The sequence below is a fragment of the Notamacropus eugenii genome, chromosome 6 (genome assembly GCF_028372415.1).
Source record: "Notamacropus eugenii isolate mMacEug1 chromosome 6, mMacEug1.pri_v2, whole genome shotgun sequence".
Classification (NCBI taxonomy): Eukaryota; Metazoa; Chordata; class Mammalia; order Diprotodontia; family Macropodidae; genus Notamacropus; species Notamacropus eugenii.
Window position 1 is genome coordinate 42,098,845 of NC_092877.1, and position 15,472 is coordinate 42,114,316.

The 15,472-nt window shown below is 35.9% G+C and overlaps 1 protein-coding gene across 2 annotated transcripts in view; it reads right to left on the reverse strand.

The window, feature by feature from the left end:
- Positions 1 to 10,796: 10,796 nt before the first annotated feature.
- The window catches only part of UEVLD (UEV and lactate/malate dehyrogenase domains), a 55,899-nt gene continuing 51,223 nt past the window's right edge, over positions 10,797 to 15,472 (reverse strand). For both annotated transcript variants that reach the window (XM_072619651.1, XM_072619652.1), the window contains exons 11-12: positions 13,457 to 13,580; positions 10,797 to 12,076 (exon numbers count right to left, since the gene is read on the reverse strand). In XM_072619651.1, coding sequence (XP_072475752.1) covers positions 11,909 to 12,076; positions 13,457 to 13,580 — 292 coding nt within the window. In that variant the 3' untranslated portion in view covers positions 10,797 to 11,908. The remainder of the gene's footprint in view (positions 12,077 to 13,456; positions 13,581 to 15,472) is intronic.

A 15,472-nucleotide genomic window follows, 5' to 3' on the forward strand; every position in this document is an offset into this window, starting at 1 on the left:
TACTTCATTTGTTACCTAGTGATTAGATTTCCTTAATCTTATAAGCCTACTCTATTTAAACAGGTTTCATTGACCATTGACTTCTGATCATGAATAGCATCTTTAAAATTTTGTTCAGCAGGTCAAAACTGAGGAATTGTGTAAATTAGATAAGCTTGTATTTAAATCAATGATTATGTTTTCTGTGTTTGGGACATAATACCAGCCACAACTAAGTTGCTTTTTTCTTTTAAAAGACTGATTGGACTTCTCATTAGATTGAGTTGGTTGGTCATGTCCAACTTTTTTTTTTCCTTTTTTATACAAAGGCCATCTTCACCTCTCAATATCCTGAAACTTAAAAAAAAAAAATTATTCTAGTGCCATAATGAATGTATTAAATAATGAGAAAAGCCTACTCAGTAGTCTTACATGACTTGGACCTGTTTCTTTTCAATTGAAATATTACATTTGGATTACTGAGAGGCATTTATTGTAGTTTAATGTATAACAACCTTGAGTAAAGGATATCTTCACACATCACATTTTGTAAAGAATGATCTCTGAGTGTCAAATGGACACAGATCAGTTCTGCACTCAGTTTTATTAAACTGTCAACTGTCTGATTCAAACCAAATTGTACCTCACAATTGCCTTCAAAAACCTTTTAAAATTAATATTTGCATACATGTTATATATTTTTTAAAAAAGGAACAATGCATTCTACTTGTAGAAACATGAGGGAAAAGAAGAACTAAAGAAGGTACTTGGAACCCAGTAGTTGATATCCTAGCCAAGGTTCAAAACAGATCTGAAGTAAATCTGTCATGGCAAGGAACATAGGAAAATTGGGAACTGGGAATAAAATAATTCAAACATTTATTAAGTGCCTACTATATGTATAGCACTGTGCTAGGTGCTAAGGAAGATACAAGTTCATATAAAACAGGTTCTTATAATGGCTCTCATAATGCTTAGAGTTTTTTCTTCTCTTCAACTCTTATATACTAAAGACCTAGGAAGAAATGTAGTACAGAGATGACCCAAAGATCAGGAAAGCCAACCACCCAAACTAGCTGATAAATGAAAGTTTGCAATGTTCCAGAACAGGTTTGTAAATGGATAATTGGTTCCAGCTTTCTGGACAGATCAGTTGAATTTCTGATTGGGATATGACTCTCCAAAATGTAATTCCTCATAGGTACCCCAGCACAAAGTTACAGAGGATTCCAGTAGGTACATCTGAAAGCGACCATCTAGTTCAACATTCTTGTGTTTTGTTTTTTATTTATAGCATGTTTTTTTTAGTGGCAAAGAATATAAAACAAATTAGATTCCTACGAAATGAGAACCCTGACCCTAAGAAACAATAGGTATGGTGAATGCAAAGAAGCATGGGAATATATTAGAGTTAATGAAATTCAAAATTAGTACAACCTGGAAAATTATACACAAAGACTGCAATAATGTAAACGTAAACCAAGACAATAACAAAGCTTGATCCCAAAGAGTATATGTAAGAGTGAACCTCCTCCCTTCTTTATAGAGGTAGGAAGCTATGGGAATAGGACTTGAAGATTACTGCTAGACTTTTTTTAACGTGCAGGTTAGTTGTGCCAAAACTTTTCCTCCCTCTTTTTTATTGTTTTAAGTGATAGCATTCTGTGAAGAGAAATAATGGGAATGCCTTCAGAATCATAGGTGATATAAAGGCATAAGACAATTTGTCGTTCTGTCGTTTCAATTGTGTCTGACTTTTCATGATTCCATTTGGGGTTTTCTTGGCAGAGATGCTGGAGTGGTTTGTCATTTCCTTCTCCAGTTTATTTTACAAACAAGAAAACTGAGGTAAACAGGGTTAGGTGACTTGCCCAGGGTCATACAGCTAATAAGTGTCTGAGGCTGGATTTGAACCCAGGAAGACAATCTTCCTAACTCTAGGGCCTGCCCCTCTGTCCATTGTTCCACCTGACTGCCCCTTAAAAGATAACAATACAAAATTCATTTAAAAATGTGTTCTAGAATTTTGCTGGGAATAAAAATAAACATTGACCTGTATTTTGCAAAGTCTATTCTGCTTTTTGAATTGTGTCCATTTAACACTTTGTGAAAATTGGCATGATGGTCCTTCTCTCATTCTCCATGGCTTTTCAAATAATATTGACAGTAGTTTTGCAATCACATCTACAAAATCTTCCATTACCCCAAGATGTAGATTATTCAGGTCTGCTTGAACTTAGTGAGGATAACTTAGTTCTCGATTTACTCCTTTTTCTTTGTTTTCACCTCCTTCTGATATTTGTTCTTCTTTTCACAGCACAAAGACTGTTTGGAACAGATGCAAAATAAAAGTTGGATAGTTTTGCCTTATCTTGGGCTCAGAGATTGAGTGTTTTTGTTTTGAGGTTTATTATTTGTATCTTGAAGACCTGATACATCACAGGCCTTTACTTAGTGAATGATTTTTGAAAGAATGGACTCTCTGCATCATCATTTCACCTACTCCGAACCTTAAACCCATTCAGCCTTTGATTCTCCTCTTGCCCACAACAGAAATAAACAAGGCCTTTTTTTTCCTTAGGATTCATCGCTGCTTTTGCTTCATTCTGAGCTTTAACGTTGCTAACACTGTTTTTTACAGGACCTTGAAACATTGGTTTTCCCTATTCATCCTCAATTACCGGCTCGTTTTCATCTCATATACGTCTTAAATATCTAAGGCGGCCATCAAGCTTCCTGTATATTGATAGCATTCCCTTTAGTATGCTTACTTATCCCTTTTCTTCCTCGATGAAATAGTTCCTTTCTCCAGAATTTTATTCATAGGATGACAGATCTGAAACTGAAAAGCCATCTATTCCAACCTCCTTATTTTGCATCTAATGAGTGACTTCTTTCTCTCTCTACTGCTGTCCCTCTCCCTCCCTGGCACCTCTCAACCTTCTTGTTTTGCAGATGAGGAAACTGAGTCCTAAAAAGGCTGTGACTTGCTCAAGGTGACACTGAATATGCCAAATGTGATTCAACATTGTATAGTACACACTGCTGCCTGTATGGTAAATGGCTTTTCATGCCATCAAGAAAGGAAAACAAATCAATCTCACAAAGCCAAGTTTTCTTCTACTTATGTTAAAGTTAGATTTTTGAGTAAACTATTTACCACAATAACACAATCATAATGTCTGCTATTTGTTCAACATCAAAGATGAGCAAAAATAATATCTCTCATATAACATTGTTTTTTATTAAGTGTCACCACCTAGCAATTTTAAAGACCAGATAATTTTATTCAGTATTTCTCACATTCAAGAAAAATTACAATACAATTAGGAAAATAATTTTTGTTTCTATAGTAAAATCAAGGTTTGATCTCACCAATATTTAAAAAAAAAACAATAACTCATTGCATAAATTTGGGGAAAGTGGAGTGAAAATAAGGAGTTAAGTTTTACAAACAAGAAACTGACAGTATAGGGGTGATAACTGTTTCCTACGATTAAGACTTTTAAGAGAGTGCTGAACTCATTTATTCTAAATCTTTCATTTTCATGGTGAAGAAATGGAGGCCCATAGAGGTTAAGTGACTTGTTCAAGGTCATACAAGTCCTAAATAGCAGAGCTGGGATTAAAAACCCAAGTCTCTTGACTCAAAATGTAGCATGCTTTCCACTGTACTATAATGTCCTTCTTATTTTAAAATTAATTAATTTTTAGTTTTCAACATTTATTTCCTTAAGATTTTGAGTCCCTCTCCCCAAGATGGCATGCAATCTGATATAGGTTCAACATATACATTCATATTAAACATTTTCACATTAGTGATATTGTAAAAAAGAATTAGAACTAATGGAAGGAACCACGAGAAAGAAGAAACAAAAACAAAACAAAAAAGAACAAATAGTATGCATCCATTTGCATTCAGACTCCACAGGTTTTTTTCTGGATGTAATCAGCATTTTCTATCATGAGTCTTTTGGAGTGGTCTTAGATCCTTGCATTGCTGAGAAGAGCTAAGTCTATCAAAGTTAGTCATCATATAATATGGCTGTAACTGTGTACAATGTTCTACTCGTTCTGCTTCCCTTACTCAGCATCACCTCATGTGAGTCTTTCCAGGTTTTTCTAAAGTCTACCTGCTCATCATTTCTTATGTAACAACAGTATTCCACTACATTCACATGCCACAACTTTTCAGCCATTTACCACTTGATGGACATCCCCTCAATTTCCAATTCTTTGACACCACAAAAAGAGCCGATATATTTTTGTACATGTGGCTCCTTTCCCCATTTTTATGATCTGGGTCAAAGGGTATGCACAGTTTTATAGCCCTTGGAGAATAGTTCCAAATTGCTCTCCAAAATGGTTGGATCAGTTCACAACCACCAAAAATGCAAGTGTTCTAATTTTCTCACATCTTCTCCAACGTTTATCATTTTCCTGTTTTGTCATGTTAGCCAATCTGATAGGTGTGATATGGTACCTCAAAAGTTTTGATTTGCATTTTTTTAAAAAAATTATTTTATTTTCAGTTTTCTACAATCACTTCCATATATCTTAGATTTTCCCCTCTCCCTCCTCCTTCTCCTCTCCCTCACTGAGACAGCCTGCAATCTTATATAGGGTCTACACATACATTCTTATTAAATACATTTTCACCTTAGTCATGTTGAATAGAAGAATTAAAATGAATGGGAGAAACCATAAAACAAAACAAAACATAACACAAAAGAAAATGGTCTGCTTCATTCTGCAATCCAATGCTATAGTTCTTTCTCTGAATGTGGAAGGCATTTTGCCTCGAGTCCACTGGAAATTTTTTAGGTCCTTGCATTGCTGCGAAGGACTAAGTCTACCAGAAAAATTCCTCACACACTATAGTTGTTGCTGTGTACAAAGTTCTCCTAGTTCTACTCCTTTCACTCAGCATCAGCTCATTTAAGTCCTTCCAGGCCTCTCTGAAGTCTTCCTGTTCATCATTTCTTATAGTATTCCATTACATTCATATACCACAACTTGTTCAGTTATTTCCCAATTGATGGGCATCCCCTTGATTTCCAGTTCTTGGCCACCATAAAGAGAGCTGCTATAAATATTTTTGTACATGTGGGACCCTTTCCCATTTTTATGATCTCTTGGGATACAGTCCTAGCAGCGATATTGTTGGGTCAAAGGGTATGCACATTTTTGTAGCCCTTTGGGCAGAGTTCCAAATTGCTCTCCAGAATGGTTGGATCAGCTCACAACTCCACTAACAATGAATTTGTGTTCCAACTCTCCCACATCTTCTCCAACACTTATCATCTTCCTGTTTTGTCACGTTAGCCAATCTGATAGGTCGGTACCTCAGAGTTGTTTTGATTTGCATCTCTCTAATCGATAGTGATTTAGAGCATTTTTTCATATGACTATAGATATATTTAATTTCTTCCTCTGAAAACTGCCTGTTCATATCCTTTGACCATTTATCAACTGGGGAATGACTTGTATTCTTATACATGTGACTCAATTCTTTAAATATTTAGAAATGAGGCCTTTGTCAGAGATACTGGTTGAAAAATTATTTCCCAGCTTTCTGCTTCCTTTCTAATCTTGGTTGCATTGGCTTTGTATATGCAAAAACTTTTGAATTAAATGTAATCAAAATTATCCATTTTGTATTTCATAATGTTCTTTATCTCTTCTTTGGTCATAAATTCTTCAGTTTTCTATAAATCTGACAGGTAAACTATAATGTCCTTTTATAGGTGGAACTTGAAAACTTCTACATTGAAAAAATATTTTTGGCAACAAATAAGTCATTTCCTTCTAAATAATAGTAGTAATGTTTATAAGTTTGTGGTCAAACATTAGCCATCTTGAAATATATATATATACATATATATGTATATATATTTTAAGGGCCACAAAGAATATTAGGATGGATTTTTCCCTCTTTATTCTTCTATCTAAAATTATAAATTTATTTTTCAAGTAATATATCATTTTTCTAACAAGTCCAAAACAGAATCTGTTATCCTTCCCTCCAAAAAAAACAAAACAAAATTGTCTCTTCTTCTGAACTTTAACTATTCCTGTTGAGGGCACCACTATCCTCTCAGTTACTCAGGCTTACAATTTTTATGTCATCTTCAACTAACTATTCTCACCTCACAAATCCAACCCATTACCAAATCTTGTCATTTCTACCTTCACATCTGCTCTTTTCCCTCCAAATTAGGGTTTACTGTCTCTTACCTGTGAGCTAGAAAACCAAATAACCATCTGTAGGTGTTACATTGTGTTCATCACATCTTTGAACTGTGTCAGTGGAGGGAACATCCACACCAATAAAATCAAGGATGCACAGGACCACCATAGAGTATGTTAGGGTAGGGTCAGAGACTAAAAAGCTCTCCTTTAAACTCTAGTTCATGGTTTTAAACTACAAATAGGGAGTACTGAGAGATCCATAACCTTTACTTTCAAGTGAGGTGTAATAATGCTTTATATAGGAAGATAATACTATTAATTCATTGATATTGGCTGAGGACAAACATACACACACACACACACATAGACAGAGAGCACAGGTTGAGTTGAATCAGATGGGATGATGTCTATAAAAAATAAAATTAAGGGGTGAGAGAGGAATATGTTGAGAGGAGAAAGGGAGAAATGGAATGGGGCAAATTTATCACTCATAAAAGAGATAAGAAAAATCTTGTTCAATGGGGGCGAAAAGGGAGAAGGGGAGGGGGAAAAGTGAAGCTACTCTCTCCACATGTGGCTGAAGGAGGGAATAACATGCTCACTAAATTTGATATGAAAATCTATCTTACACCACGGGAAAGTAGGGGAGGAGGTGACAAGTGGGGTGAGGGGAATGATAGAAGGGAGGGCAAATGGGGACACTTTTGGGAAGGGACAAGGTCAAATGAGAGAATAAAAAAAATAAGGGGGGATAGAGTAGAATAGAGGGCAATATAGTTAGTATTACACAACATGATTATTATGGAAGTCTTTTGCAAAACAACACATATTTAATCTCTATTGAATTGCTTGCCTTCTCAGTGAGGATGGTTAGGGAGGGAGGGAGGGAGAGAAGTTGTAATTCAAAGTATTAGTAACGAATGTTGAGAATTTTTATTGCATGTAACCGGGAAATAAGAAATACAGGGAATGAGGTATAGAAATTTATCTTGCCCTACAAGAAAAGAGAGAAGGTGAGGATAAGAGAAGGGTGGGGTGTGATAGAAGGGAGGGTACATTGAGGGAAGGAGTAATCAGAATGCAAGGAAGTGGGGGGGAGGGGAGTAATGGGGAGAAAAATCGAACATGTTACAAAGTGATGTAAAAGCAATTAGTATTAAAACAATTCACTGAATTAATTACTGAGAATAAATCAAAGGCATCTTTAGTTTGGGGAAAAGAATTTTAGTCTAAATTTCCTAGAGGCAGGTAACCTTGGGTAAAATTTGGCATTGATGGAAAAGTTAAGGTTTTAATGGTAAATTTGATTTTATGATTCCTATTTAATCAGGAACTAGAACATGTCTAGAAAGGCATGTAAGCCACTTAAGACTTACCTCAAAAGATGTTTCTTAGCCAAAGTGAAATTATAGTCATATCTGAAACCTGGTTATTGGAACTTGCCATTTTTAGATGCTATGGGACTATTAACTGACCTTCTGAGTCTAACTCCAGGTATAGATGGCAACAAAGGCAGTCTGAGCCTCCAATCTATGATGCCAGTAAGCCTGTGAGATGCTGGTATGAACTGAAAAAGGTGATCTCCTGGGAAGGGTGGGAGAGCAGCTGTTCAGCCTGGGCTGAGGTAGGATTCTCCTGACTCAACTTCCCCACTGACACCTGGCAGACTTTAAGCCTGACTGAATGCAAGTGGACAATCTACTCCTGCCTGGAACTGACATGACACTGGGGAGATATTGGTTCCCTGCAATGTTCCTACTCTTAGTAGCAATTTCCTATAGTCAAAAGGTTTTTAAGCTTAATGGCAGATCTATTAAATTATAGATTGTTGGTAGGGGAACATCTGAGGTTAAGCTATTAGGCTATTAAGCTATTAGGCTTAGGACTTTAGACCAACAACAATAAATTAGGGTCTTTTAATTCTTAGTAATACTGTGGAGACAATTAGGTAAAAGGCTTGTGAAGTTACTATACATAAATATTATTTGTGTCTCTGTTGGTTAATGTTTATAAACAAAAAAATTCTTTTGTGGTCTATATTGTAAATGCTTTAAAAAGAAGTTATCACTTGAGCAGCAGTTGGAATTTTTTTATGTGATATGAACTGTGTTAAAAATGAAAAATAAAATTAAAAAAAAAAACTGAAGAAATTTAGGAAGGAGTTTAGATTACTCAGTTGAGAGGAGAGCTTAAATAGGTGACCGCAGGGCATTCTCCACCCCCCCAGAGATCAGATAGGTTGCCAACAAAACAGCAAGAAAACATCTGATTGGCTGGCACATACGTTTCCAAATAAGGCACACAGACTAAATTTCACATAGATTAACTAAAATGTATTACAAGGAAATCCCACATATCAATCTTTGGGTCTCTTGAAATTTTCCGGGGTTGGCCTGACCTGGAGTCCTAAATTAAGCATTGTACTAGTCTGGTCTCTAAATACAAGTCTGGTTTCTTGCCTTGGAAAGCTAGATTCAAACAATGCAACAATTAATAATTTTCTCCCAATTCAGTAATTAATAATTTCCCCATATTACCAAAGAATACTTTGTATTATTTTTCCCTGGAATGCTGAAAGATTTATATTGCTCTAGCCATATTTTTCTCTTAGTCTATAGTTCCCAAAGGTTTGAAAAAAACAGTTATTTGCTGCTTCTCATGTCTACTTAGTTCTTGATTTTTGCTTTTTTTTTTTTTTAAATTGCACATTGGTGATTCAATCAGCTTCATATAGTTTTCAACATTTATGAAATATTGAAATGTATATATAAGTTGATCAAATATTAGAAAATTTGAGGTAGAAATTTGCGATGGAAATTAATTTTGTATTCACATACTTGCAGGAACATATTAATAATCTCCCTTTCAGTTTCTATAGAAAGGTTAAGAAATAAACATTCTCCCCTGGCTGCATTCCTTTGGGGTTACGACAATGATGTCATCATGCCATCAGTCACCTTCCCCAGCCCCACTTTTTGCTCCCTTTTATTATCTTCCCCATTAGATTGTAAGCACTTTGAGTGAAGGAGCTGTCTTTTTCTTTCCCTATTTGTATCCCTGGCCTAGAGCAGGAGCATAATAGGTATGGATTGATTGATTTAGTATAAAAATATTTTCCAGACTTTTTCCCTGTTTTAAAAGTATGAAGAAGGCCAAGAACAAAAGGCCTTTCATAGAGAAATGGATTAAGGGTGAAAACTAAATCTTGAATATTCTTTTCTGTTTTCAGGACCCTATCTTTTCTCTTTCCTTCCTATCTGACAAGCTACTGCCTCCTTTGCTAGATTTTCATCTAAACTGTGCCCTTTAATCTAGGGGATTTCCTAGGGCTGTTGTGGGTCTTTCTTTTCTTCTCCTTCTATACTATTTCACTTGGTGGTTTCATCAGCTCCCATAGATTCAATTACTGCCTCTATGCTGATAATCCTCAAATTTACCTATCCTGCCCTAGCCTCTCCACCTCCAGACTCACATCTCCAACTGCCTACTGGACATCTCAAACAGGACATTCATTAGACATCTTAAATGTACTATGCCTAAAACTGAACTAATTACCTTTCCCCTAAAATTCTCCCCTTTCCAGCTTCCCTATTAATGTTGAGAGTACCACCTATCTCGGTCACCTAGGCTAGCAACCAGATGCCATCCTTGATTCCTCACAATCACCCCACCCATATCCAACCTGTAACAAAGACATGTTGATGGTGCCTCTGCAACATCTTTTGAAAACACCTCCTTTCCTCCTCTGACTGTCAACATCGTAGCCTAAATTTTATTCACTTATTACCTGGATTACTGCACTAGCCTGCTGTTCAATCTCCCTGCTTCAAATCAAATCCCTCCCTACTCCAGTCCATCCTCCACGTAGCTATCAAACTGATCTTAAAGTACAAGTCTGACCTTGTCACCACCCCTCTTCTACACCTATTCTATAAACTCGATGGTTCCGTATTGCCTCCAAGATCAAATATCAAATCCTCTGTTTGGCATCAAAGCCGACTCTTTCCTTCCTTTCCAGTCTTCTTACAGGTTACTGTCTTCCATATTCTCTGTGAGTCAGTGACATCTGTTCCTTGAACAAGACACTCCATCACCAAATTCTGGGTATTTTTACTGGCTGTCCCTCATGCCTGGAATTCTCTTCCCTCCTCATCTCCAGTTCCCTGCTTTTTCTTCATGTCCCAGCTATAATCTTCCCTTCCATAAGAAGCCATTCCTGCACATATTTGACATTTATTGATTGCTTGTTAACTGACTGGCTGGACAGAGAACTTCTTGTCTTGTTAAAATTGATTTTATTTGTTGGTTTCTCCATCCCTGAAGCAACTGCCATGTAATTTACCTAAGAGGAAGTGCCCACTTTCTAACTTAAAAATGGTTATTATTGATCCAGGAAAAGGACCCCTTCAATCCTTCAGGAACATGGGCTCCAAGCATTAACTTGGTCATTTAATATTTTTCTCCTTTGTACAGTAACTTTCTTCAACTCAACAAGCATTTCTCAAGTTCCAACTATGTGCAGGGACTGTGAGAGGTTGTTGGGAAAACAAGAACAAAAATAAAACAATTCCTGCCCCTAAAGAGTTTACATTCTACTGGAAGAAAACAACATACTGTCAATCAAATAGCCCAGAAATGATTTTATTTAAGATTTTAATAATCCCAACTTTATACTAGCCTAGTGATGGAAAGAACTGAAGTTATTACATGACCATTTATTCTACTTGTTGAAGTAGATAAAAATAAGATAAAAATGCCTGGATATATTAAATTAATATTAAATAAACTTGCTTCTGGCAGACCTAAAATACCAAGTACAATATTAATATTTTTTCAAGAGTTAACCTACAATGACAATAAAGCTCGAACACAGAATGACATTTTGCTTGTTCATTCCTATAAATATTATGTCAAATTGCCTTGAGGTAGAGATATGTCTAAGGGAATAGGGGGAGGAGCCAGGGAAGATTGTACCATTTTGGACATTTCTCTCTTTAAGCTAGAAACACTTAGATATTAAAATGAAGTTAAAATAAATAAAATTGCTTCTGGCAGACAAGACTAAAACAGTTATTTCATTTCCTTGAGATATACCAATAAAATGAATTTTGTTATTCTAAAGTGGATGTCAAATGATTTTCCATTTTTGGTAGTTAATTCATTGAAAGAAAGAATATGACTATGCACATAGCAGCAGCTGCTTATTAAATGTTTGACTTGAGTGAAGTATTTTACTAATACCATGTTCAATAATTAGCAAAACTGTCAGTTTTAATAACAATTATTAAAAATTGCATAATCCTTGAATCAACTACAGAAACTTAGTGCAAATCTATTAATTATAAAGTTATACAGGATCTTTTAAAAAATAAAAAGACTTACCATTTTCAAAATATTTCCCAAGGATTAATTTTGTGTGTGTTATATACATATTTAAAAATGAAACACATTGCAAGCAAAGTGTCCAAATATTTTGCACTGCCCCCAAGATTAAAGTACAGCATAGATTTCACAGGAAAGTGGCCACCAGGGTATCATTTTTCTTTTTAACTTGCATTCAAATAATCAAAAAAACACTAGTCAAAAAAGGGGCTATAATGGTATGTACTTCCTCTGTAAAAATAAAGTAAAGCATTATAAAGATTAGGCGGTCATATGAACAGAAAGAAACTCAAAACCACCTCTTTTATAAAACTGTATACTTTAGTACTAGAAACTGCAAAACTGAAAATTCTTTTTAAAGTTTCAGTTGGTTTTGGAGACTATGAATTGATGATGCACTGCTCTGGAGTTTCTCAATCACTAGATCTTCCTTTGCTGAGGCATTGATGACTTCAGACACACCTGTGTCTCCAAGGATGCAAGGTAAGCTTAAAAATACTTCATTGTTTATGTTATAATACCCCTGAAATGGAGAGATAAAGATTATATAGTGGATATATATCCTTAACAAAGAAAATAAGCTAAAATCTTAAATTTGTTCTTTTAAAAGTTAATTTTTTAAGAAGATGAATTTTTCTCTTTTATCTTTCTTCACTTATTTTCTGTACCTGAGACCTCATTATCAGAAACAAGCAAAAAATTACTGATGGTACTTAGAAAGTACATAAGCCTCAATACTCATTGTTTCTGATTCACAAAATCCAGGAGGTGGGAAGGACATTAGGAATCACTGCATTCTTATCCCTGCTTCATGGATGAATCCACTCTGTGGCACTACCAAGAAGGGGTCCTGCAGCTTCTACTCTAATACCTCCAGAGGAAGAGAATTTACCATCATACCAAAAAAATCCATTTCATTTTTGGACAGTTTTGATATTAGAAAATTATTCTATATAGACAGCCAGAATTTGCCATGCTACAACTTATAGAATCACAGATTTAGAACTGGAAAGGCCTAGAGGTGATAAGAGTCCAACTCCTGCAACTGAAAGATGGGGAAATTGAGGTTTAGAAAGAATAAGTGACGTGGCCACGGTCACAAAGCCAGCAAGTGTCAAGTCTTCTTGTTTTCACATTAAATACATTCCTACTTCTTCCAACCATAATTCCTATGACATGATTTTGAGTCTCTTTCACCAACTGAGTCATCCTTCCAAGGACATAGTACAGTTTTCTGATGTCCTCTCTAACATATGGCACCCAGAACTAACCAGTATTCTAATGGTAACCTGACTAGCAAAGAATAAAGAATATCACCTTCTTTGTTCTGGATATTAAAAATCCATTACTATAAGTTAAGATTTCATCAATTTTTTGGCTGGCTCATCACAATGTTAACTCATAGTAAGTTTGCAGTCAACTAAAATTCACTTCTCTTTTCATGTAGAATGCTTTTAAAGAATATTTCCCCATAGTGTACTTATGTAATTTAAAAACCCCAAATATAGGACTTTGCAGTTTTCCCTTTGAGTTATTGCCTTCTGTTAAAATTCAGCATGATTCCTGACTGTAGAAATCTTTTTAGAGTCATATCATCTAACACATTAGCTACCTTTCAAAGATTCACATTAATACTAAACTGTGGCAGGGGTGGGGGGAACCCAACAACCCTAAACTGTGGCTTAGTTTTAAATGCAGATAAGTCAGAGAACAAAGTTAATAAAAGTCTGATTTAAAAAAAAAACCAATTATTTGTCATTTTCAAATGTCTAATATAAAAGAAATGGACTGAAAACACGAACACCCCAAATAATTATCATATGCCAATTTATGCAGATAAAAATATCAAATTACACTAATGTTAAAAGTAATAACATAATGATACAAAGAGAATAAAGTTTACCTTTGCTAAAATTGATACAGAATGAACTTTCTTCTTATTGTTTATGATACTGTCAACCAAGTCAGACACAGACAGACCAACAGACCAGGATCTTTGACCTTTTACTTTTAATATTTCTAAGGCTCTAATTGAGAAGGGGAAAAAAGGTCAGAAATGATACAGTTATTCTTACTTAGCTCTACATACCATATACAGTATAACAACTTTCGTGGCACATGAACATGACCTTTTTTCTAATTGAATTATTTTATTTGTTTTCAGTGTCTGACAATCACTTCCATATAGCTTAGATTTTTGCCCACTCCCTCGCCCACTCATTCCTCCATCCCTCCCCACTCCCTCCCTGAGATGGCGTATAATCTTATATAGGTTCTACATGTACATTCCTATTAAATGCATGTTGCATAGAAGAATTAAAATGAAAGGGAGAAACCATAAACAAAACAGAACATAATGCAAAAGAAAATGGTCTGCTTCTATCTGTGATTCAATTCCGCACTTCTTTCTCTGGATGTGGAAGGTATTTTGCTTCAAGCATCCATTGGAAATTTTTTAAGTCCACACATTTCAATGAAGTACTAAGTCTACCAGAAAAATTCCTCACACACTGTGATTGTTGCTGTGTTCAGAGTTCTCCTGGTTCTGCTCCTTTCACTCAGCAACAGTTCATATAAGTCTTTCCAGGCCTCTCTGAAGTCTGCCTGTTCATCGTTTCTCATAGCACAATAGTATTCCATTATATTCATGTACCACAACTTGTTCAGCCATTCCCCAATTGATGGGCATCCCCTTGATTTCCAGTTTTTGGCCACCACAAGAGAGCTGCTATAAATATTTTTGTACATGTGGGACCCTTCCTCATTTCTATAATCTCTTTGGGATAGAGTCCCAGAAGTGGTATTGCTGGGTCAGAGGGTATGCACCTTTTTGTAGCCCTTTGGGAATAGTTCCAAATTGCTCTCCAGAATGGTTGGATCAGCTCATAGCTTCACCAACAATGAATTAGTTGAACACGACTTCTTAAGGAACTTTAGTGAGTTACCTAAAATCTGATGATAATTTAAAGTTTTCTTTGAAGGCAGTTAAAGGCTAAAAATGATCTCCATCAACAGATATTCTATTCCTTTTTAAAATTAAAACAGGATCATACATTAATTTGAAAATAAATCATTATGCAGACATATTGCTTTCTTCAGTTAGAACTAGACCAGAAATTTCCCCATTTTGGCATTTAGATACTCTATTGGAGTATCAATTGGAATATTAAATCTTATCAATTTAGATGCTTCCTCCAATGAGGCAGACTGCTGCCCATCCATCTCTGTCCATCCTGTGAAACTCTTGTTCAGATTCTCCTATAAGTTCATGACAGGGGGTCCTGATGTTAGATTCTAAAAATATTTGATGACAGAATTTTATCATTTCAAATGGTATAGAGCACAAGGAGGACTATTAATCTTCCTAAGACAGCTGCAGTAAGGGCAAAGGAAGCTGTAAAGCCTGAACTAGGGACATTAAGAAAAAATTTCCTGGGGGGCAGAGCCAAGATGGCTGAGTAGAAGGACAGACTTGCTCTAGCTCTCCTCCCATACCCCATAAAATACCAGTAAAAAATGACTCTAAACAAATTTTAGAGCAGCAGAAGCTACAAAATGACAAAGCGAAAGAAATTTCCAGCCCAAGACAGCCTGGAAGGCCAACAAGAAAAGTCTATCACAACAGTCACAGAGAGGAGCTCAGCCTTGCCTGGGGCTCGAAGCACAGACAGGACTGGAGCAGGCCTCAGAGTGCTGAGTCACAGACAGCTGCAGTTCCCAGATTCCTCAACCCCAAATGCCAAAGACAGCTTCAAAGATCAGTAAGAAAGCTTTTTCTCCTACGTAAGAGGGGAACGTGGTCTGACCCCAGTCCTGGTCCCATGGTAGTGACAGCCACTGTGTCAGTAGCATCCACTTTTGGAGCACTTAGCCTTGAAGACCCTGGGGGAATCAAGCAGCTGATCTGGGTCTCAGTCCT